Below are 23,988 nucleotides of genomic sequence, written 5' to 3'. Positions count from 1 at the left end.
TTTCTAGTCACAGTTCTAAACGTGGAACTTAGATGTTCTCAGAGGTCCTTTCCTGGGCTCTGATGCCTGCTGGTAACTCAGGTGTTTCTCAGTCTAGATTGAACATTGGCCAAAATCCACACTGACTTTGACCTATAGTGAAGAGTGGCTGCCTTTTCATTCCTTTTTTGGGGGGGGTTTCTTTCATTTTAATTAATTATTTGGTTGCACCAGGTCTTAGTTGTGGCAAGCGGGCTCCTTAGTTGCAGCACGTGGGCCCCTTTGTTGTGGCAGGCGGGATCCTTAGTTGCGGGTCCCAGGCTCCTTAGTTGCAGCACTTGGGCTCCTTAGTTGTGGCACACAAACTCTTAGTTGCGCATGCATGTGGGATCTGCTTCCCTGACCAGGGAGCGTGGAGTCTTAGCCACTGAGCCACCAGGGGAGTCCCTGCCTTTTCATTCTTTAAATGTTCCTGCAGAGTTCTTTCTGTGGTCAGAATCTCAGTGCCTTAGAGTACCTTTTTACTTAAACATTCTCTTTCAGGCCATTTATTTAAAACCATGATCCCCTTTCTGGAAGCGTACAGAACCAATTCCAGAGAAGTTGATATTAATTCATTTAAAAGCTATCACTAGTCAACAGGCTTTTTCTGACTTCAGCCAAAACTGTAGGGAAAACAAATTCCTATAAGGACAGGATCCAGGTGTGTACTTATGAGTTTTATCTTTAACCGTTAAGATTCTTCTAGCAGAGAGAGTGGCACTGACATACATACACTACCAAATGTAAAACAGATAGCTAGTGGGAAGCAGCTGCATAGCACAGGGAGATCAGCTTGGTGCTTTGTGACCAGCTAGAGGGGTGGGATAGGGAGGGTGGGAGGGAGACGCAAGGGGGAGGGGATATGGGGATATCTGTATACATATAGCTGATTTCACTTCGTTATGAAGCAGAAACTAACACAACAATGTAAAGCAATTATACTCCAATAAAGATGCTAAAAAAAAAAAAGATTCTTCTAGCAAAGGAAGCCTGGACTGAGTCAAGGGGTGGGATCTCATTCAGTGTTTGAAGCAGTGCTCTGGGGAATAAATCACTTTTGACCGCTTGGTTAATCTGGCCACTCTATCAAAAGGACCACCCACAGCCCTAGCTGATGAGGTAGCCGGAGCGAGAAATGCTTGATCTGAGTTGTCTTCTTTTTCCCCTTTTTTGTGTGTGAGGATTCCCACTATGTATCTCACCACATTATCCTGGAAGGATTCTAATTTCAACAAATGCATAAATGTATAAATAAAAACCATTTAATGTTTTTTTAAAAATGTTCAAGAATGAGAAAAGACAATTCTAGTTATACTTTTCTGACATGTAAAATGACAAAATCAGAGTCACAAGGGATAAATGTAAAAGAAGTGGGTTTTGAATGTCCAGAGATTTCTAAAACTAAGCTATGCCTTCCCATGTTTGAAACCTTTAGCAATTGGGAAAAAATAACTATAATCTAAAAAATTTTAAACTTTGAATTTAAAGGTAGGTTTTTCTCTCTCAGAGTAGATAGAACTGTTTTAAGCTGTTGAGGAACCAAGTAGCCTTTCGAAGGTCTTTCGAGGTTGGCCAGCAGCCAACCTAAAGGAGCAGCAATGGGGGCATGGGCTGTTGACCTGGGGTCACTCACTACCTGCTTCCCTCTGCTTCTCCACACTTCTCTTTCCACCTCAGGTCTCTTTTTCTCCTTCTCTCCTGTACTCTATTAAGTAACCAGAGCATGTTTAACTAGACTTAAACATCTATGTAAGAGCACAGTTTGTTGTCCTCTTCTTTATATTTTGAAAGCATGGAAGGAATGTTTTATATTAATTTAAAAAGAAAAAAGTTTAAACCAGAAGTTAAAATTGTTTCTCTGTCTCTGGGCTAGGGAAACTGAATGCCGAGGGAACTCTGTAATCTTTTTGCAGTAGGATGGATTGGATCCATAATATAAATTAGCGTAAGACAAGAGGTAACACAAAGAAGTCAGGCTGAGCCTGTAAGAGCCACAGCCAAAGATTTTAAACAAACACATAGCCCAAAGCCAAGACGCTATTTCTACAACCTTTAGTATATATGTGAAGGGATGAAGTTAACTTGTGTGTTTGTGGATTTTTCATTTACTGCATATTTAAGATAAAATCACAATGTGAAGATACAAATCTAGTAGTTCAGATTTCCTTCCAGGTGGAACTGTCACTTTCATACACTACTACTCAGCAACCTCAGGGGGCAGCAGTGGGATGCTATGGATCAATCCGCTTCGTGCCTCACTGTGACAAGACTCTAGTAGAGTGTGGGCACAGACAGGCCACAGGATGGCACAGCACCTCTGTACTTGGTTGGTCCCCTGGCAACCCAGTTAAAAAATATCCATTGGGAGGTAAGATGCTGGGATTCCAGAAATCATCTTAGTAAATCCAGAAAAATGGTAAATGAATTTGCCACCTCCAAGTCTGTATTTATTAAGGCCGAGATAGGGTATTGATTTTCTTCTAAACCCTATCCATTATGCTAAATGAGCATTTAAAAAGCCACAGAACCCTCAAAAAGCACCTAGTTTACACAAAGGCCCAACACGTATAAATACTGTTACCTTAAACATTATGTTTAATGACATCTGGTAGTGACCACACCCAGAAAAAAACTGAGTTAAGAATTTATTAAATTTACTTAAAGGATGCAAGCTGATATATAAGAGAACATTTAGAGTTATGTCAACATAAAAACAATAGCTGTGGTTACAAGTTGCTCATGCAATTCACTGTGCAAAAGTGAAAATACATACAATAGTCTTTCTAGACAAGCCTTCTATATGAAGTTAGATTAGGTCGGGGTAGAAGAGCAAGTGAACTTAAAAGGATTGCACTTACAATTAAATGGGACATAGGGTATAAATAGGAGACATACCTAATGCTACTCACTGTACTGTAGTACTGGCAAATTGCACACTTATTTTTAGAGTATACTATTCTATATATATATATATATATATACTAAGACTAAAGAATTTTCAAATATCCACCTTTAAACTATCCCTTTATTTCTGACACATCACATTTTGATATTCATGTAACAGCATCTGAAGCATGTAGTTATCATTCTCAAAGCTTATGTTTAAGGGATAAAAGGTCTGTAACATCTATCACCATTGGCCTTAAATTCATTTTCATCATGATCTATCAACTTTAAAGAACTGTGTAATGAAGTTTAACCCGTTTTAAGGAACTGACTACAAAAAGCCTTATTAAAAAATTTAGAAATAGGTAACAAAAGAGCTCATCCAGAGCTGCCTTTTTATTTTTAATGCAATGTATATTAGAATATCGTGGGGATACACATACAAGTAGTATATACAATGAAAAAAAAATAGATTAACCCAAAAGATATACATTTAGCTTTGGAAAGTTTTGTTTTGACATACATCTAAATTCTGTTTATAAATAGCCTGAAAAGGAACGGCTACCAAGGACCAGTTTATAGAATTAGGCTGTAAGTTTGCTAGTTTAAAATTTCTTAAACCTAAATATCTTGCCATTTTATGGCTTCATATTCTTTTAATTTACAAAAGTGCAAAGAAATTTTTAAAGTAATCTTACCTGGGCAATAGAATCTAACACGACCTCCAACAGAAAGCTATCCCAATATTTTTAAACAATTGAACTTTAAGTTTTATGTAGCTTATTATTTTGACATTTTACCCATTTCAACAAAAAAACTACTGAAACAGAAATGTATGGTATAGAAATTTGTTCCTAACACCAAAGAGAGGAGGAGGTTGGTGTGGAATATAACGGAATAGACTAGGAAGAGTTCTCCTACTTAATTTATAGTTGGTCAGTACATGCCAGTTAACAGAAATATTTTAGGGAATTCTACTATATAGTTATTCTATTTCTAAATTTATGTCATGATTTTAACTAAACTACGTGAGTAGAAAAAAGACATCTTTTAAATTTGATTTCTATTTATAGTGCTATTTTAGATGTTCCACTTTAAATTTGACTTTTCATAAATATATGTTTTAAAAGTATATTTCAACTTCATTAACCCTAAACTTCACAATAAACTAGGGTCTTGGATGACTTCGTGCGTAAAAAAAAAATCTCTTATCAAAGAAAAAGGTTGAAATTAAACAAACAACTAGGCACAGAACAGATGTGAACACAAAACATGTGAATGATTCTGCTTTTTCCCTTGCTTCTGCTCACATGCTGGGTATGTTCCCTAGTGCTGAATGATCCATGTTAAAAAAGAATTAAACTTTTAGATTTTAGTGGGTTTGAAGTCTGATAGTTTTCCAACAGTTATTTAGCCTCATGCCTTTATGAAGGATGAGGGTAGGATACCAAAGACACCAGTAACAATCAAATTACAGTAACAACACATGTAACATATGCTTATTTTTTTTTAATCTTGCAAGAGGGCAACTGCATCAAATTTTTGGATACTATATATTTAATGAGTAGTTTATCCACTATCTTAAACATAGTCTAATTTTCACATAAATTAACTGGATTTGTTTCTGGGCCTACCTAAAATATAATTTACATATATCAAGACAGATTATTCTAAGACATGCCTTATGAAAGTAATTTTGTACTTAAGTTTCATGATTGCTTTTCTTTTTTGGGGCAAAGATGTATATTACATAAATATATTTATTTCCTGAATGAATTTTTGCACAGTAACTATATCCATTTAATATGCCTAAAGTGCTTTTGTGGCTGGGGGGCATTCACTCACTGCACCATGTTCTATACAAGTTTCAACATACAAATTTGCTTATATGATGTCCTTTCTTAAGTAACTATTTGTTCTGATTCCCAGAGATCATGAGTTCACATTTTATAACTGCCCACCTCCCATGTACAATCTCCACACTAAAATGTTCTCCACATCACTGCTATTTGTTAGGAGGAAGGTTAGAGCTAAACATGGTTATAACAACATGACTACTTATTTTGAGGAAATGAAAAATGTAATAGATATAAATTTGTTGACATTTAGCAAGATAAATCTTGTCCTGATTTGGACCAGCCTTTGATGACCAACTTAAACGGTGGTAATGCTTATTACCTTGTAGTGTGTAGTGTGTGTGAGTTTGGGGTCTCTCTGTTCCAACTTGACCTGTCTGTGCCTAATTTTCCTCATCTACTACTAATTCTGACATCCTACCAATCTCATGTTGGTTTTGCCTAAAGTAGAACAGGATATATCAGAATAAAGCATCTGCTCTGTCTCGCAAAGACCATATATGAGAAAGAACTCTGAAAAGTATCAGGCAAGAATACAAGGGATAAAGCATAACAGCAAGTCTAATGTGAACAATATTGAGAGAGTAATGAGTTGAGTTACATCTCAACTGTAAATGTGTACTAATTTTTCTCAGCCTTTTATTCTTCAATAACCTCTACAAACTATTTTAAGTTGGCTTGGTTTCTGTAAATTAAATACGACAGAAAAACAACACAAACTTACTTGACAGCAGTAGTCAACCACATGACAATTTCTTCTTACTTACTCAGCTCCTAGTTTTTAGCCCCTGCCTCCTTGTCAAACGTGGTGGGTAGGGAATAACATAAATGCGAAAGTGAGTTTAGTGCTAAACTCTGGAAGCCCAACTCACTTTTCCCCTGAAGAACAGAACATGTGGGAAGAGGTTTAAAATATTCCTAAATCATCATGTAGAACTAAGTTCCACCTACCTCAGAACTGGCAAGACATTAAAATACTATCTCTTCATTAAGTGCCTCTACAATAAGGATATTTGCCAACTGTGATATTTCCTAAGATCAATATGTACATTTTTGGGGTGGTGCTTTGTTTGTTTTGGTGAGTATTGCCCAAGCCTTCTAACTTATTAGTCTGCATCAAACACCTACTAGAAAGAAAGAAAAAACTCAGTCTTGGCCTACTTAAAAAACAAAGCATATTGAATCAAAACACATTTTAAGGTGCAGACATACTGTATAAAGTGCTTCATCAACCAAATTCTCTGACGTCTTAACAAGAAGGGTCAATAATGTTTACATACATGTATAGAAAAGTGTTAACAATTTAAGCCTTTATAAGTGACAAAGGATTTTTTAAATGTTTAAGATAGTTCGTCACATTCATTCCTAGCTCTTATCTGGACCCTCTGCTGAGTCTGTGAAATGGATCTTCGGAGATTGTCAATAGTGATAGAAAGCAAATGTTTGAAAATTTACTTAACTGTCTAATATTAAAAAATTAATACTTTTAGTTTGCCAAGTTAAAACTCCAGAATTCCTTTTCTCCAGTAACTGGCAGCATCATTACCAATGGACGAGAACTAATATATGTTGGTATGATTATAAATGAGCCCAATTTTTTTCTTTTTTTTTTTGTCAGACAACAAAAGCTGGGCTCATATTAGTTGTACCATCTGGACTCTTTTAAGATTATGTTGTCACTTGAAGTAGAGGGTCTAGATCTTGCTCCCCTAATTTTTATGCTAATTCTCCCCAAGATTCGATATTTGATGACTATTCTCGTTAAAAATCAGTATAACTGTGCTAAGTTTACCACTGCTTTTAATTTAAATACCCTCTGTTTTCTAGATAGCAAAACAAGAAGTTTCACTTTATAAATTTAAGACAAGCTTTGTTTTTCTTCAGTGCAAACATCCTGAAACAGCACAAAGTCATTCAGCTATTTGGAGGATGAAGTCAGTTTATGTAGTGCTTTAAGTCAAATCCCAGATAATCTGGAATGGAAACAGCCCACATGGGAGGACAGTACCTTCTTGTCCTTAAGGGCAAATGATCATCTTCAGTGAGTGAAGAGCTGAAATCACAGATAAAATACTTTTAGCTTTACTTTACAGGTACTTCCAAAGTTGTAACAGGAGTTAGTCCGTCACTGAGGCATGTAGCCACCTCGTCTTACAGTCTGTGGTAAGTAACTTTTAGGCATTCCTTCATCAATTGTAGCCTCCATCCCAACTGTTTCAAATCTCTCTACTTGTCCCTCGGTGCCTGGACCAAAAGCATCCGCTGCAGGAACTTCCTGAAACATTTTCATCTGCCCAGATCCATAGGGCTGTGAAATATGATCTGAAATCTGTTGCTGTTTAAGTCTAACAAAATCTCCTTCATTGACTGATGAAACTTGCTTTGACCTTTCAAAATGCGAAATATCTCGACTGGTTTCATGTTGACTGCAGTTCTGTTTGAAATACTGTTGCCTGGGCAAAATGCTGTCACTGCCATCTACATTATCTACCAGCTGTAGATCTTCTGGCCGTTCTTCAGAATCTAACAAGGGCTGGGTGGACTCGGATCTTGAGAACACTTGGACCGATGGCACCTGGTGTCTGTAGCCACTATGTACCACAGTGGAATACTGGACAGTACTCGAAGTGTTCTGTGCAGATTCATTTTCATCACTGCTAGAAATGCTTGGCCTAGAAGATGACATGCATGAAGACCCTCCAATACCACTGCTGTGTCCTTCAGTATTAATTTTTTCCTTCTTGAATAGGTCCAATGATTTTAGATCTTCTGGGAAAGGCTTTTTGTCATTTGCTTCTATTTCCACAACACTTACATCAGTGAAATTGCCATCCGGATACATTTGATCTTTTGAATTAAAATGCTAAGAAAGAGAGAAAATGAATTATTACCTATGGTGCATGTTCATTTAGAAACTCCTCTGAAATAATTACATATGACATATTAGTTAAAGCCACAGAGTAATGAATCTCTGAAACTTCTCAGTAACTTTTAATGGTGCAGAGATAATCTATATCACTAATTAAATCACGTGAATCACGGATATTGTGAAATGATTCTAAAAAGTATGAATTAGACTGTATTTCCTCAGAATTCTAAGTCAATATTGTTGGTGTTACATTTTGATAAACTTAAAGGTCTAGAAATAAAATTTCATATTTCATGCCTAGTCTGGGCAGCCTAGGATTAATTGGATAGAAAAATGAGGAAAACATTAAATCAAACTCAAATGACTGAAGTTTCATAGGATATACATTTCAATCTGCTAATCTAAAATTAAAGGACTGTCAGAAGATAATAAGTACAAATCATTCCCCCTTTAGGGAAGTTCAAGGAATTTACTGTAGGTTTCCAGAAGCCATTTAATCATGTTAAAATGACTGATAGATTTAAATTTTTATTTTAATATATAATCTAAAATGCTTGCCTTAAACAGAATTATCACACAGCAGCATTAAAACATAGGTTTTCAACTTACAAGTTCAATCAAATATTTTTAATGTATACTAAATAGAATTGGGAGTATAAGGACAAATATGCTATGGTGATAATAAACTCCTAGAATACATAAGTATTATTTTAAATTTTGACTAAAATTCTCATTTATGTACTATTTTCATCTACTTTTCGATTCAGTCTGATTATCTTTTGCTTGAACTCTACAATATATCGTAATATGCTTGTGTATTACAAGTAAGTCAGAAATATTTTCTCTTACCCTTGGAGGTGTGTGAGGTGACCACTGGGCAATATGACTCTTTGAAGGATCTGGAACATTAGGCCAGATGTGTTTTTTAATTCTGGAGAGAAAAGAAATAACGCATATGTAGAACCACATGTTAATAAACAATGAATAGTCCCTATTTCTAAACATTATCATCCAAGAATCTTAAGAATCAAACCAATTAAATAAAAAATACCTACTATATCCCAAAGCTAACAAAAACGTTATTTTTCTTGTAACCAATAGAAAAAGAAATACTGTTGAAAATGCATGAGGATCTTTATCCTTAAAGAAAAAGTGTTTGTTTATAAGACTAAAGCTGATAATCAGTATTCAATTTTTTAAAATCTCTGGAATTAAATTCTGCAATAAAAACCACTTAAAGGGCTTCCCTGGTGGTGCAGCGGTTATGGATCTGCCTGCCACTGCAGGGGACACGGGTTTGAGCCCTGGTCTGAGAAGATCCCACATGCTGTGGAGCAACTAAATCGGTGTGCCACAACTACAGAGCCTGTGCTCTAGAGCCCACGAGCCACAACTACTGAGCCCGCGTGCCACAACGACTGAAGTCTGTGTGCTTAGAGCCCATGCTCCACAACAAGAGAAGCCACCACAATGAGAAGTCCATGCATTGCAACGAAGAGTAGCCCCTGCTCGCAACTAGAGAAAGCCTGTGCGCAGCAACGAAGACCCAACGCATCCAAAAATAAATAAATTAAAACAAACAACAACACTTAAAAACTTTAGCCAGGGTCACAAAAAATTGTGGTATACCTTCTCTCCCCAAAACAAAACCCCAAAAATGTTCAATTTTCACATTGGTACAAGAGAAAATAAATTTGATTTTTCACAAGGAAGAAAAGGCTAACAATGAATTCAGGATATCCCCCATCATAAAAAATCTATTTAAATATGTTTACCTTAATACAGTCCCTAGCCCAACATTAGAGGTCCATAGTGTACATAGGTACACAGGAAATGAGTCATCTTGAGAATTAAGTTCAAATAAAGATGAGTAATAAGATCCTAACAGACTGTCCTGCAGGAACAACTATGAAATCTGGACATAATATAAAAAGCAATAACATTAACAACCTAAATGAACTGACCAACCAAAAAAAAAAAAATGGATAAATCCCTTGTAAGAGATCAATTACCAAAACAGATTGAAAAAGAAAACTTCAATAGCCCCTATACTTGTGAGAAATTCAATTTTTAATTAAAAACCTCCCCGCAAAGAAAACAGCAGGCCCAGATGGCTTCATTTGTGAATTCTATCAAACATTTAAAGAGGAAATAATACCAACCCTACACACTCTCCCAGAAAATAGAGGTAATATGTCCTGAGGCCATTCATTTTATGAGATAATTAGTATTACCCTGAATCCAAAACTACACAATGACACCACAAAAAGGACAAACCAATATCACTCATGAACATAAAAATACAAAAATTAACACACCGAATCTAGCAAAATCCAAGGAATGCAAGGTATAACACCTGAAAATCAATGAATAAAATTCATATTTAAGAAAGAAAGGAGAAAAATCATAAGCTCATCTCAACAGATGCAGAAAAAGCATTTGACAACATTCAATATCCATTCATGACAAAAACTCTTAGCAAAACATAAATATAAGAACTTCCTCAACTTATAGCTAATATAACATGCAATGGTGTAGACTGAACGTTTTTTCGCCTAAGATTGGGAATAATGGAAAGATGTTGGCTCTTACCACTTCTATTCAACATAGTACTGAAGGTCTTAGCCAGTACAATGATGAAAAGAACTAAAAGTATAAAGACTGGAATCTTTACTTGCAGGCAGCATGACTGTGCATGTTGAAAATCCAAAAAGTGACTAAATTAATTTATGAAGATCTCAGTATACAAGACCAATATATTTACAAGATCAATTGCACTTTTCAATATACTAGCAATGAACAATTAGAAAGTAAAAAATTTGAAATTCTATTTATAATAGCACACAGAAAAAAAAACACTTAGGAAGGAATAAATTTAACACAAGATGTGCAAGGCCTGAACTACAAAACATTGCAAAAGGAACCAAGATAAGTATAGAGATATACCACGTTCACGTACTGAAAGATTTATTTGACTCATGAACATGTGAACTCATGTTCAGATTGCATTTTACCCTAAACTGATGGACAGATTCAATAAAATTCCAATAAAAATTCTAACAGATTTTTAAAGGAAATTTATAAGCTGATATTAAAATTTATATGAAAAGGCAAAGAACCTAGCAAAAATAATTTTGAAAAAAAATATAGGAGGAATTCTACCACCTGGTCTCAAAACTTACTATAGAGCTATAATAAATCAAGACCACGTGTTATCAGGATGAATAGACATATAGAACAATGGAACAGGATTGAGAGTCCACAAATAGATCCAGACTTATATGGATAATTGATTTTGGCAAAGGTTCAAGATAATTCAATAGGAAAACATAGCCTTTTCAATAAATGATGCTGGGAATGACTAGATATCTATGGAAAAAAACTTTGACCCTGACTTCACAACATGCACAAAAATTTATTCTAAATAGATCACAGCACAGAGCTAAAATGATTAAACTTCTAGAGGAAAATATAGGAGAACATATTTGTGACACTGGGTTAGGCAAAGATTTCTTAAACAGGACATAAAAAGCAAGAACCATTAAAAAAAAACCCTGATAAAATGGACTTGACCAAAATTAAACTTTTGCTTTTCTAAAGTCACAGTTAAGAGAATAAAAAGGCAAGCCACAGTTCAGAATTTGCAAAACATATATTTGACAAAAAGTTTGTAACCAGATATATAAAGAACTCTTAAACCTCAATATTAACAAGACAAATCACCCAATTTAAAAATGGGCAAAAGATTTCAAAAGACACACCACAAAAGAAGACGTATAGGTAGCACATGAAAAGATCTATTACTAGTTATCATGGAAACAGAAGTTACAACCACAATGAGATAGCACTACAAACCCATGATAAAGAATACCTAAAATTAAAAACCTTGTCAGTACCAAGAATTGAGGATGATATGGAACAAATGGAACGCTCACATTGCTCTTGGGAATACAAGATGGTACAAACACTTTGGAAAACAGCTTCTTATAAAGTTAAATATGCACTTACCGTATGACCCAGCAATCTCACTACTAAGTATTTACTCAAGATAAATGATAATATATCGTCACACAAAGATCTGTATGTGAATGTTCGTAACAACACATACATATTTTAGCTATTCATAATAGCCAAAAATCAAAGAAACAACCTAAACTTTCATAATAGGTGTACGGGTAAACAAATTTGGTATCTCTATACTATAGAATACTATTCAGCAATAAAAAGAAAAATATTAATATATGCAACATGGATGAATCTCAAAAATATGTCAAGTGAAAGACATCAAACACAAAAAATTACATGTTGTTTGATTCCATATATGTGAAATCCCAGAAAAGGTAAAACTGCAACCAGAGAAAGTAGATCAGTGATTGCTGCGGCCAGGGGCTGAGAGAGAGGACAGAGTACAAAACAGAATGAAGCAACTTTTTAGAGTGATGGAAATGTTCTCTATCTTGAGTGTGGTGGTAGTTATACATCTATATACAGTTACAAAAATTCATTAAACTGTACACTTAAGATGGATGAATTTCATTGCATGTAAATTATAGATCAATAAAGGTGGGGGAAAAGGCAAAAATATAAATACGGGTACTTACAGGTCTCGCTTATTAAAGCAGAATAATACTCCCAAAAGGGTTGTCAATAGGAATGCTAAGCAAACAGGTACAACAATAGCTTCAATTTCTCCTTGAGCTAAAGAAAAAGAAAGGGGAAAGAAAGAAAATAACTGTTGACACGTATGCTAAAGAGAAATAATGCAACTTCCCAACCAGATTACTGTTGAAAAGATGAAATGCCATCCTAATATTTTTTTACAACCTTTTCAAACTTAAAGGTGTTTCTCTCCCCCCTCCCTTCCCCCTTGGTAAATCATATCCTAGCTACTTACACCTTACACAGTAACCTGACCACACAGTATGCATAAAATATATGTTGGCTGGGGGAATAAATTGATTAGTTCAGTTTATTGGATAGATAATCTATCTACCTAGTAAGAGCTTTCAAACCTATTTATTACATTTATGGTCTGCACTCAGCAGAATCTTAGCAAAAGCTCATCTCTGAGTTCTAGAACTAATGGGTAGAATTGGAAAAGTTTTTTCTTTTTTAAAATTAATTAATTTTTGGCTGCGACGGGTCTTTGTTGTTGCGTGCTAGCTTTCTCTAGTTGCTGCAAGCAGGGGCTGCTCTTTGTTGCGGTGCACAGGCTTCTCATTGTGGTGCCTTCTCCTGTTGCAGAGCACGGGCTCTAGGCATGCAGGCTTCAGTAGTTGTGGCACGCGGGCTCTAGAGCGCAGGCTCAGTAGTTGTGGCGCACGGGCTTTGTTGCTCCGCGGCATGTGGGATCTTGCTGGACCAGGGATCTAACCTGTGTCCCCTGCATTGGCAGGTGGATTCCTAACCACTGCGCCACCAGGGAAGTCCCTGGAAAAGCTTTAAACAATCTCAATAATTGCACTATAAATGTAATCTTCTATAAGGAATAAAAATGTAAAATTCAGGCAAAATTTTTAATAGTTATTTACTATTTTCAAAAAGATGATAAATCTGACATAGGGCTAAGAATTTTAGGAGAATCTTAACAGGCACAAGGAGTGGCAGAAGTAGGAATAATATCATCTAAAATGCAGCAAGCCTGAGATTCCTAAATACCACATGAATCCCTATCTGCAATGAAAACTACAATGAGGTGTCACCTCACGCCGGTCAGAATGGCCATTATCAAAAATGTAGAAACAGTAAATGCTGGACAGGGTGTGGTGAAAAGGGAACCCTCCTGAACTGTTGGTGGGAATGTAAATTGATACAACCAATATGGAAAACAGTATGGGGGTTCCTTAAAAAACGAAAAATATAACTACCATATGACCCAGCAATCCCACTACTGGACATATACCCTGAGAAAACTGTAATTCAAAAAGAGACATGTACCACAATGTTCACTGCAGCACTATTTACAATAGCCAGGACATGGAAGCAACCTAAATGTCCACTGACAGATGGAGGGATAAAGAAGAAGTGGCACATATATACAATGGAATATTACTCAGCCATAAAAAGAAATGAAACTGAGTTATTTGTAGTGAGGTGGATGGACCTAGAGTCTGTCATACAGAGTGAAATAAGTCAGAAAGAGAAAAACAAATACTGGATGCCAATGCATATATACGGAATCTTAAAAAAAAAAAAAAGGTACTGATAAACCTAGTTGCACGGCAGGAATAAAGAGGTAGACATAGAAAATGGATTTGAGGACATGGGGTGGGAGGGCGAAGCTGGGGTGAAGTGAGAGTAGCATCGACATATATACACTACTGAACGTAAAACAGTTGGCTGGTGGGAAGCAGCCGCATAGCACAGGGAGATCAGCTCAGTGCTCTGCAATGACCTAGAGGGGTGGGATAGGGAGGAGGGGAGGGAGGCTCAAGAGGGAGGGGATGTGGGGACAAGTATATGCATGTGGCTGATTCGTTTTGTTGTGCAACAGAAACTAACACAGTATTGTGAGGCAATTATACTGCAATAAAGATGTATAAAAAAATAAAAGAGGACTTATTAATCAAATGAATCACTAGTTGGGACAATTTATATTAGAGATTTTTTTAATGATTTACCTATGGTTGTTTCTGGTTAACTCCTCCAGCCCCCTGTAACTAGTCTTTTACAGGAAAAAGTAGTATGAAAGTAGTACTACAGTAATACAGTATTCACTTAGTCTTATCTTTCCACCACACGTATCCCTTTGTAAGTAACTTTACCTCCTACAAAGCATGATAGGAACCAAGAAATCAGATAAAGTCTCAGGAATAAACTATAGGTTGGAAAATATTAATTCCTGAATGCTAAGGTTCTCATACATATGCCAAATCAAATTCAGGAAGATCCTCTCCTTTATTGGTGCTGAACTTCTGCTTACTATGTTTTCATGCCTTGGGCCTTTGCTCATGCTGAACTAAGATGCCTTCTTCTTCCTATCTGTCCACATCTTAACTTCAAGGCTCAAGTATTGTCTTCCCCACAAAATCTTCGAAGGTAAAACTCCCCACTTCAGATATCTTTAAATTCCTGCTCTATTTACTATCTACATGGCTCAAATGTCTCTCTGTTTGTTTTGTTTACTTGTACCATATTTCTTCAACTAAGCTATATGGTCCTTGGGAGCAAATTCCATGCCATGTGAAGTAGCCATAATGAATCCATACAACAATAGATAGGCCAGAGGAAAAAGCAGATGATGAAGTAATAAGTATGATTTCGTTTTTGGAAAAAAATGTATGCACAGAAAAGACTAGGATATATAAATATGTTGAGATTATTTTGGATGAGGGATCAGGAGTGGTTTTTCTTCCTCTTTGTATTTTACTGTATAGTCTAAATTCCTTATAATGAACACTATTTTTATAATCAGGATAATATTTTTAAAGTTTATTATTACTATTTTTTAAAGATCATGACACAAAGTTTTATTTCAAATATTACAGGTATCCCCCCACTTTTGGAAAGTTCACATTATGCCACTTCACTTTCAGGAAAGACCTACATCAGTATACTACAAGCTTTTTTCATAAATTACATTAATGTCTGTTTTTGCTAACAGAAATAAATTTATGAAAAAAGCTTGTTAGTGTACTAACATAGGTCTTTCGTGAAAGTGAAGTGGCATAATGTGAGCTTTCCAAAAGTGGGGAATACTCTTTGCTCTACACCACTTTGGCTTATGAAAGGTTTCATAGGAATGCTCTACTTTTGGATGGTGGGGGAAACCTGTATTTGTTACATATATATTCCACAAACATGTCACCACAAATCTTATCCCATAGCCTATATTTATTGTTGGCCATCACAGCAAAGCTCAGGATCTTTTAATATCCATCTTATGTAGTCACTTATCTACTTATTTGCTCTCTCAGCAATCATTCAACCAATGAGGAATATGGTTGAATGATTTATTTATTTATATGATAAACAGCTTATTATTTATCACTCACTGTCTTGGTGCTTGGGTGTGGGTGTTACAAATACAATTACAATAAAATAAGGTAATTTCTATAATGATTCAAAATGTAGTAGATACAGGAAAGAATGCAGTTTAAGTCTGCTTTAGGGAGGCTACAGGAATAGCCAAAACAAGAAAAGGTATAGGGCCACATACTGGGAAAAGACAAAAGGGTGGGGAAAATGACGAGAAGTTTAGGGTCAAAGAAAGAGATTATGAAAGCACATGCACAAGCAGTAATTAGAAGGCATGATCTACTGGACCTGATACTTGGTTTATGTAAGTGAAAAAGATATGAAGAAACTTACTACAATTGCACCTAAATTTCTGGCTTTGGCAAAGAGCTGTGGCATGGAACAAAGAAGGAAAAATGTATTTCAGAAGGGAAGAGAGGATGGCTGAAGTCATAGGCAGGGAATTTGAATAGGCAAATCAGAAAACAGTGCCAAGAACAGAGCTCTGGAGAATATAGAGCATTTAAAAGAGATCAAGAAGAAAATACCAGACAGGGAGGAGACTCAGGAGAGTGCTGTTAGAAAAACAAACGAAGGGAAGAGACAGTTTCAAGGATGAACAGGCCAACAGGGTCAAATGCTGGGAAGCATAGGACAACAAAGATGACTAAAAAGCATGCATTGGATAGGACAAGTAAGGGGTCTTCTGTGAGTGACACTAGAGAGGTTTCAGTGGAGTGGTGGGTTGGAAGCCTGGTTTGAGCAGGTTAAAGACTGAGCTGGAGGTATGGAAATGAGACTGCAAGGGTGGACTAGTCTTTACAGCAACCTGCCCGTAAGAGGAAGAACAAGTGAAGAAAGAGACCACATCCAAGTTTTGCCAGTGAAAAAGTAAACTCATTTAGAAAGATACACAATTCTTTTGGGATTTACAGAGTACAAGTGAAACCAGTCAGAGACAATTAAAGAAACAACAAAAAAGTAAGGAAAAAATTTTCTGTAAAGAAATAACCAAAACCAGATAAACAACAATATAAAAATCATAATTTATGAACACTTCATTTATATGAATCCAAAGATGCACTTTAAACAAAATTTTAGCATATAAACTAAGCCCATTTTTAGTCTGATTAAATTTTAAAAAGAAAAAAGAGAAAAGAAGAAAGATCAAACATCATTATTTCTTACCAAACTTTGGTGTAGTAAAAGTGAATTCTGGACCATCCTTTCCACCTTCGTCTGTATATGCTGCCATTCGTACCATATACAAAGTGTCACTAGTCAAAGAGGACAGCGTATATTCTGTGTGGGAAGAATCCACATTCACAGCTGGAAGAAATCAGTAAGTGTGCTTTATTCAACTACTCTTGCTTGGTTTGGCCTATATTTGACATTGTGAGTGTCTTAAAACATATTTTACTAGAAAACAATGTTTCTTTAATAGGACCATGAAAGCAACCATAAAGCATATTCTCAGGTATCTCTTTTCTGAGGATAATATGCTATACTAAGATGTATAACACAAGAAGGTGAGACAAATTAGTATTTAAAAGCTTAAGAAAAAACCCCTGATTCTTAATAGCTGATATAGTTTTATTACCAGTTTCATTTCCAATGATGGTTCTATAAAATATAGTATAATTTCTGATAAATCCATTCTGAACATCAACAGGAAGTTGGTCCCACTCTAAGACAGCTTCATTTTTCCCCACTTTTTTTGTCCGGACAGTAGGTCCTTTGGAAGGTGCTGAAACAGAATAGGGTATTTACCAACTGAAAATCATTAGAATTTAGTAAATCATTAAGACTTCGTAAAATTTCATTATCATGAAATTATTTGAACATAATAAGACATATCCTTATTTAAAAGGGATAAAATGTCTTTGTTAGTTAAAAAACAACGTTTTTCAAAGAAAATAGGTCTGGACTTACGAGCTTGTTTAAGGTATGCCTTTATAGACTCGGGGAGTCCTGGTCCATCAGCATACACTGGAGTGACTGTTATCAAATAACATTTGCTCTCTGCTAGGTTTCCTAAAGTAAGAATAGTGGATTAAGCATTTTTTTCCCTATAGTGAAAAAAACCTAATTAATTCCATTACTTACTTTTACATTATAATTTCATGACCACTGAACTTTCTTTTATTTTCATTCATTTTTAAAAATTGAAATATAGTTGATGTACAACATATTTCAGGTATACTAAATCATGATTTGACGTTTGCATACATTATGAAATTATTACCACTGAACTTTCCTTTTTTTAAAACTGCAACTTTTAAAGTAAGCATTGCCTTTTGTTTACTGGATTCAAGCTTAACAGAATAAAACTGAAAATAAAAGGTTACTTTTATTGCCAATACAGTGAATAAAAAATATTTATACTGTCAATAAAAGTAATGATTGCATTTATATTCAGGATTTATAAAACACTGATCTCAAATTATCCTGGGTCTTCCTTAGAGTTTGGCAATTTTTGTACATTTTACCTACTTCTCTGAGAACTGCCTAAGTGCAAGATGTCACTATCAGAGCTAGGGAAAGTGCTAATGGCTGTGGTTTGTCAGGTGACTGGGAAAAAAAGAATTAGTGTTATTTCTCCCAGAAAGTAACATAATTTTAAAAGAAAAAATTATCTTAAATGTTTCCTTTATTTATAATCTCTCCAGATTAACAAAGCAATCTATCTATCCCTTCAGCACGGAACAGCAAAAAGTTTCTTTTTGTTATACTGAAGTTTATACTTTCAATAAGAATTACATTTCCTTAACTATTATGCATGAAGTGACATACACTTTTTTGATTTCTTAGAGTAATTTTCTTGATGATTCAATATTATCAAGAAGACAATATTTTTATATTCTGCTGTAATACAGTGATGTTTTATCAGGCCTACTGAGCTATGTGGGGATCCCTGCAAAACCTGAAGGTCTCCAGAGCCTATGCTATGCTATAGTACAAGTTCCTATTGTCCAGTTATTATCAATCTATCTCCTCTCTAGCTCCACCTTGCTTTTATTTGGATAAGGTTGATAAACTAGACAACCAGGATTAGTAAAACTATATATTAAATAATAGGTTAATGAGGGCCAAACAGCCTATGTTATGAATAAAGCTCATTAAGTTTATGGCTATATATAAAGATATATGGTAGATCTTTGTTAACATGTTTTCGCTGATTAATCATTATTTGAAGCTGTATTCTAATGGTTTTCCTTCTTTACACACATACAAACTGAATGCTTTGTTTTCTCTTTAAAGTTGTTGTATCACTTGATAAGTAGTATCTTACAATGAGAGCAACCCATTTTGGAGCTCTATAATACATTACTTTCTGTCCTTCATTAGTACTTGCAGTTTAAAAGACAAGGAAATCTAAGTTCTAGTTCTGCTTCGCTTCTTCAACAGCTATAAGAAGTTAATAAGCCATCTAGATGCTCAGGGAAAATATTTTCTCATTAAAGGATGAGGGAATTTAATAAGGTACAGAGATACTATTAGCAACAGAGGTTGAATTATCTTGTATTTATCTTACTTTAGTTTTGTGAACATTCCTTTGATGATCGAAACTACAGTGGAATATTACAAGAAGATAGCATTAACCCCACTTAGTCCATAAACAGACCCTGCAGTTTAGAGAGGTTAAGTGTGACTTGCTGAGAGTCACAAATCTAGTACACAAGACGTAACTAGCAACTATGATAAACTGGGTATCTTTTCAATGGACCACAAAGCAGAAAAGAATATGTAAAAGAAAAATCTGTCTGAAGAGCTAGAAAAAGGACAGCAACTTAAATGTTTGTAGCCAGGTATACCTCTTAAATAGGTGCGATGTACAGTACCATCTTCTTGTTGCCAGTCTGGGATACAGGGCGATTTATCTGATAACACACACCACTCAAGTATATATCTGTTTACAGATTCATTTGGAGCAGTCCATTCTACCCAAAGCACATTGTCTTTGGGAAATGCTTTAAGATCCGTTATGGGGTGAGTAGCTTTAAAACAAAGTTTGAATACTGATATGATAAATGAACATTTAAAAATTTGATATTCCAATATTTTACATTCTTTTCCATAACCATGTGATCTTGCTATCACGTTTTTGTAGCATATAATATTAACATGTATTTACATGAATAAAAGCACTTTATTATAATTTACATGTAAAGTAAATAGTCGATTTATTTTGGAACTTAAATTCTTCCTTTCCCAAAGTTCTTCAAGTGTTTTGTGTACATAAGTTGTAATGTTTTTTTTCTTTGAAAGCTACAGATAAAGCTATAGAAAAACAATATATTTAAGTCATATACATATAAAGTTCCTAAAACATTAAAAATATATTTTAAAAAAGATAATCAGAAAATGCTTAAATGAATTAAGCAGCTTACTGCAAAGTTTAAGTGAGCCACAAAATGATCGACCAGGTTCGGCTGCTGACTGACTTCTAAAAATATGATCACTGTTGATACTGAAGAGACAGTCTTAGAATACTTACAATTTTTTACAGGAGCCCTGTCAATACCTAACTACCCTTTCCCATTCATAAGTCAGGCTCTATCTAAGGGACACAAACCTTGAAAGCCCCAGGCAGGGATAGTTAAAACAGATGCATCTGATTTGCCAACCAGATTTCTTGCTGTCAGAGTTGCTATGTAGCGATCATTTGTGAGGTTTACTGTCAGTTTTGTGTCGTTAACTGTGTAATTTTGTAAACGTGATTTCCATCTTGTGAGAGTCACTTCATAATCCAAGATTTTTCCATTGGCTTCAAAAGAAGGCAATGTCTGTAATAAAATAATTTATTTTAAAAATGTGTTTCATAAATCTTGAATAAAGTTAATCAGTTTTTCTTCATGTTCACAAATTCTGCTATATGTCAAATCTCTAAATATTTAATTGGAAGGGACTGGCAACCTTACTTTGAACTCACTACTGAAGTAAAACTACTATACACTGAATGAAGACTGACTTCAAAAAGCATGACGGGGGTTCCCTGGTGGCGCAGTGGTTGGGAGTCCGCCTGCCGATGCAGGGGATAAACAAAAAAAAAAAAAAAAAAGCATGACGTCAACTACGAGGGAAAGCACCATTCTGTTAGCCTTTTGTTCTCTACACAGTTCTGCACTGTGGCTATGTTGGCCTAAATTATTTTATGTCTTGAGTATTTTTCTTTCTACCTTACTTTAGTATGATCCACTCGTGAACATTTATGGAGTGCACAACAACTTTATTTCCTATTACCAGCATACACTTTGATTACCCAAAACATTGATTAATTATTTTCTATGAGGCACTGAGAAAAGTTTGGTAAAATCAAGGCCGCTAGGACTTCCCTGGTGGTGCAGTGGTTAAGAATCCGCCTGCCAATGCAGGGGACACGGGTTCGAGCCCTTGTCCGGGAAAGATCCCACATGTTGCGGAGCAACTAAGCCCATGCGCTACAACTACTGAGTCCGCGTGCCACAACTATTGAAGCCTGTGCACCTGGAGCCTGTGTCCTGCAACAAGAGAAGCCACCGCAATGAAAAGCCCACGCACCACAACAAAGAGTAGCCCCCGCTCACCACAACTAGAGAAAAGCCTGTGCACAGCAACGAAGACCCAACGCAACCAAAAATAAATAAATAAATTTATAAAAAAACAACAACAAGGCCCCTCTTCTCACATAACTTTCACGGAACTACGCTGAAATATATATGAGGTATCACCTGTAGTTTAGGAACCTGACTTTTTGATAGTATATATAAAGCTTTGTGTTTCTATTTATTATAGTTATCAAATAGATATCAAAAATTAAGCTCCACTCATAACACCATATAAAATATATTTATATGAAATAGAAGAATATAAATAGGCAATTTTTTTTTACCTTCCATATGAGTTGTACAGATCTACAGCCATGAGTATGAGATGGCTCTATCTTATACCAGAAGCTTGGTGCCTTGGATGGTCCTAAAGAAATGACATAAACTTTTTATTATAACAGTAAAATAAAATCCTAGAAATTGTTCTCTTACTTTGTTCTTAATATTCTTGCCCTCCAATCATATGGTGTCTCTAACTCTTTCTTTATACCAGCCTATTCCCATCCCAGCATGATATGCCTGGGTCTTCCTTTAGTCAGGGTGATAGCTTGATGATTTAGAGTACATTGAAACTCTTTTGTAATCTTAAAATTTTAAAGGTACAAATATATCCTAAGCAATAACCAAAGATGTATCACTATTTCTTATTGCTAAAAATCAAACTGAAAAATCATATTTAAATACATGCTTAAAACCCCTAAATGCATACATTTAAGAATAGAAAACAAATTAAAATAAATGGAGTTAAATGTAGTATAAGTTTACTACCTTATGTTGGGATGAGTCAATGTAATGGGATATTATAAAAATGAATTCACAGGATTGTTGTAATAATCACCAACCATGTGAAAAAGCACTTTACAAAACATCAAATGCTGATAATTAGGTTTTAAAAATTCAAAATTTTTATAACTATAATTGCAAACTATGGTATTCAACAGAATAAAAAAGGATCTGAATAAAATCTAAGCCGTGATGTGCTGATCATGAAGAGGTAACTACAGTTGACAAAACAGAGAAAAGAGGAAAGGCAGACCAGGAAGGCTGGGGAAAAAGCTGCTGGTACAGGGAGTTCAAATAGATATATACATGAGTACAGTGCAGAGCCCCAAAAGAATAAAGAACATGAAGTTATAAAGGAAATTTTATGGGCTGGAAATGGTTCCTAACATAAAGAGGACCTAGGAGCTTCTTTCACTAATTTGAAGAAAAGCATAATCCAATGGTTCATAACTTTTTGGACACCAGATATCTCTTTAATTTGACAAGGTTATGTACCATCGCTCCAGAAAATTCACACAAGTACTAACCACAATATTTTGTCAACATTTTGAAGTAGTTCAAGAACTCCCCCAAACTGACCCAAGTACTTTTAAAGGCCCCAAGAATATCAGCTTAAGAATTCCTGACTGCGGCTTCCCTGGTGGCGCAGTGGTTGAGAATCTGCCTGCTAATGCAGGGGACATGGGTTTGAGCCCTGGTCTGGGAAGATCCCACATGCCGCGGAGCGGCTGGACCCGTGAGCCACAATTACTGAGCCTGTGAGTCCGGAGCCTGTGTTCCGCAACAAAAGAGGCCGCGACACCGAGAGGCCCGCGCACCGCGATGAAGAGTGGCCCCCGCTTGCCACAACTAGAGAAAGCCCTCGCGCAGAAAAGAAGACCCAACACAGCCCAAAATAAATAAATTAATTTTTTAAAAAAAGAAAAGAATTCCTGACCAAGACAAAGGGATCTGATCGAGGATTCCCAAACCAGCAATAGTAGGAGTACTTTCTTTCCTGGCATTTATCAAAATGAGAGAAAATTCTTGGTGGAGAAGGGGTACTTTACTTTTCTGCCTTTGACATTCTCAATTCATGTAACTCTCATGAAACCTCTGGAAGAGCTCCATGGAAGTGAAGGGATACAGGTGGTAGGGAAGGTTTTAAAGCCATGGCTGCTGCCACTGACACCTAAAGAGGGTGACCATAATAGGAAAATGTTTCCAAAAAACCCCCAAAAACAAAACTATGCCATAGGATTATTTCTTGATGGCTACAGAAGAAATTATTAACATTAGCTGCTTTGGGGAAGGAATTTTATTTTACACTGTGTATCTTTTTATGCCTTTTGGATTCTACAGTATACACACTGTATTATCATGAGAAAAAAAGGGAAAATGAAAATAAATCAACCAACCAAAATGCCAGGATGCTTTTCCAGAGGCTTATTAAGTACTGATAAAAAAGAAAAAATGAATAAAAACAATAGTACAAATATCTTTTTGATAGTGAGGGTCTAAAACACATTTTGCTAGATGGTGATTTTAATGATTCAGGATATGATTCTCTAGTTAGAGATTTCTGGACTACTCTCCTTTAATAAAATGTTCTGGATTTACAAACCGTTAATGGTTTTCTCGTGGTATCTAAGACACTATTCCATAATTTTCTTTAATTAGGTATCAAAAAGGTTTGTACTATCAATAATGCATATTAGATTTTATACTTGATATCCTTTAAGAAGTGTAAAATATCAGTTTGAATAAAATGATCACAAAATAAGAAGCAATGAGATCTGTATTATTAAAACCAGACATAACTTATAATCAGAATTCCAATGCTTTTTTCTTCATATACTTATTTACTTACTATCTTCATATGTGATCCCACTCGCTTCTTCACTCCAGTCACTCCAAAATCCTTTACCATCTTCCTTCATACAACGAATCCTAAACACATACTCTGTAAAAGGTTTAAGGTCCTGGACAGTGAATGAAGATCGGGTAGATGCTGTATCTTCAGGAGGAATCTGAAAACAAAGCAAATTGA

General features: G+C 35.5%; 1 protein-coding gene across 1 annotated transcript in view; it reads right to left on the bottom strand.

Moving 5' to 3' along the window:
• Nucleotides 1-2,649: 2,649 nt before the first annotated feature.
• IL6ST (interleukin 6 cytokine family signal transducer) overlaps nt 2,650-23,988 on the bottom strand; it is a 48,517-nt gene continuing 27,178 nt past the window's right edge. Inside the window, exons 7-16 of the mRNA XM_024765354.1 lie at nt 23,809-23,968; nt 21,461-21,543; nt 20,165-20,375; nt 19,404-19,586; nt 17,521-17,622; nt 17,189-17,335; nt 16,777-16,917; nt 12,234-12,330; nt 8,482-8,563; nt 2,650-7,626 (exon numbers count right to left, since the gene is read on the bottom strand). Of these exons, the coding sequence (XP_024621122.1) occupies nt 6,889-7,626; nt 8,482-8,563; nt 12,234-12,330; nt 16,777-16,917; nt 17,189-17,335; nt 17,521-17,622; nt 19,404-19,586; nt 20,165-20,375; nt 21,461-21,543; nt 23,809-23,968 (1,944 nt within the window). The 3' untranslated portion in view covers nt 2,650-6,888. The remainder of the gene's footprint in view (nt 7,627-8,481; nt 8,564-12,233; nt 12,331-16,776; nt 16,918-17,188; nt 17,336-17,520; nt 17,623-19,403; nt 19,587-20,164; nt 20,376-21,460; nt 21,544-23,808; nt 23,969-23,988) is intronic.

Source organism: Neophocaena asiaeorientalis, unplaced genomic scaffold, assembly GCF_003031525.2.
Source record: "Neophocaena asiaeorientalis asiaeorientalis breed wild unplaced genomic scaffold, Neophocaena_asiaeorientalis_V1.1 scaffold198, whole genome shotgun sequence".
NCBI lineage: Eukaryota > Metazoa > Chordata > Mammalia > Artiodactyla > Phocoenidae > Neophocaena > Neophocaena asiaeorientalis.
This window is presented reverse-complemented; position numbering and strand designations above follow the sequence as displayed.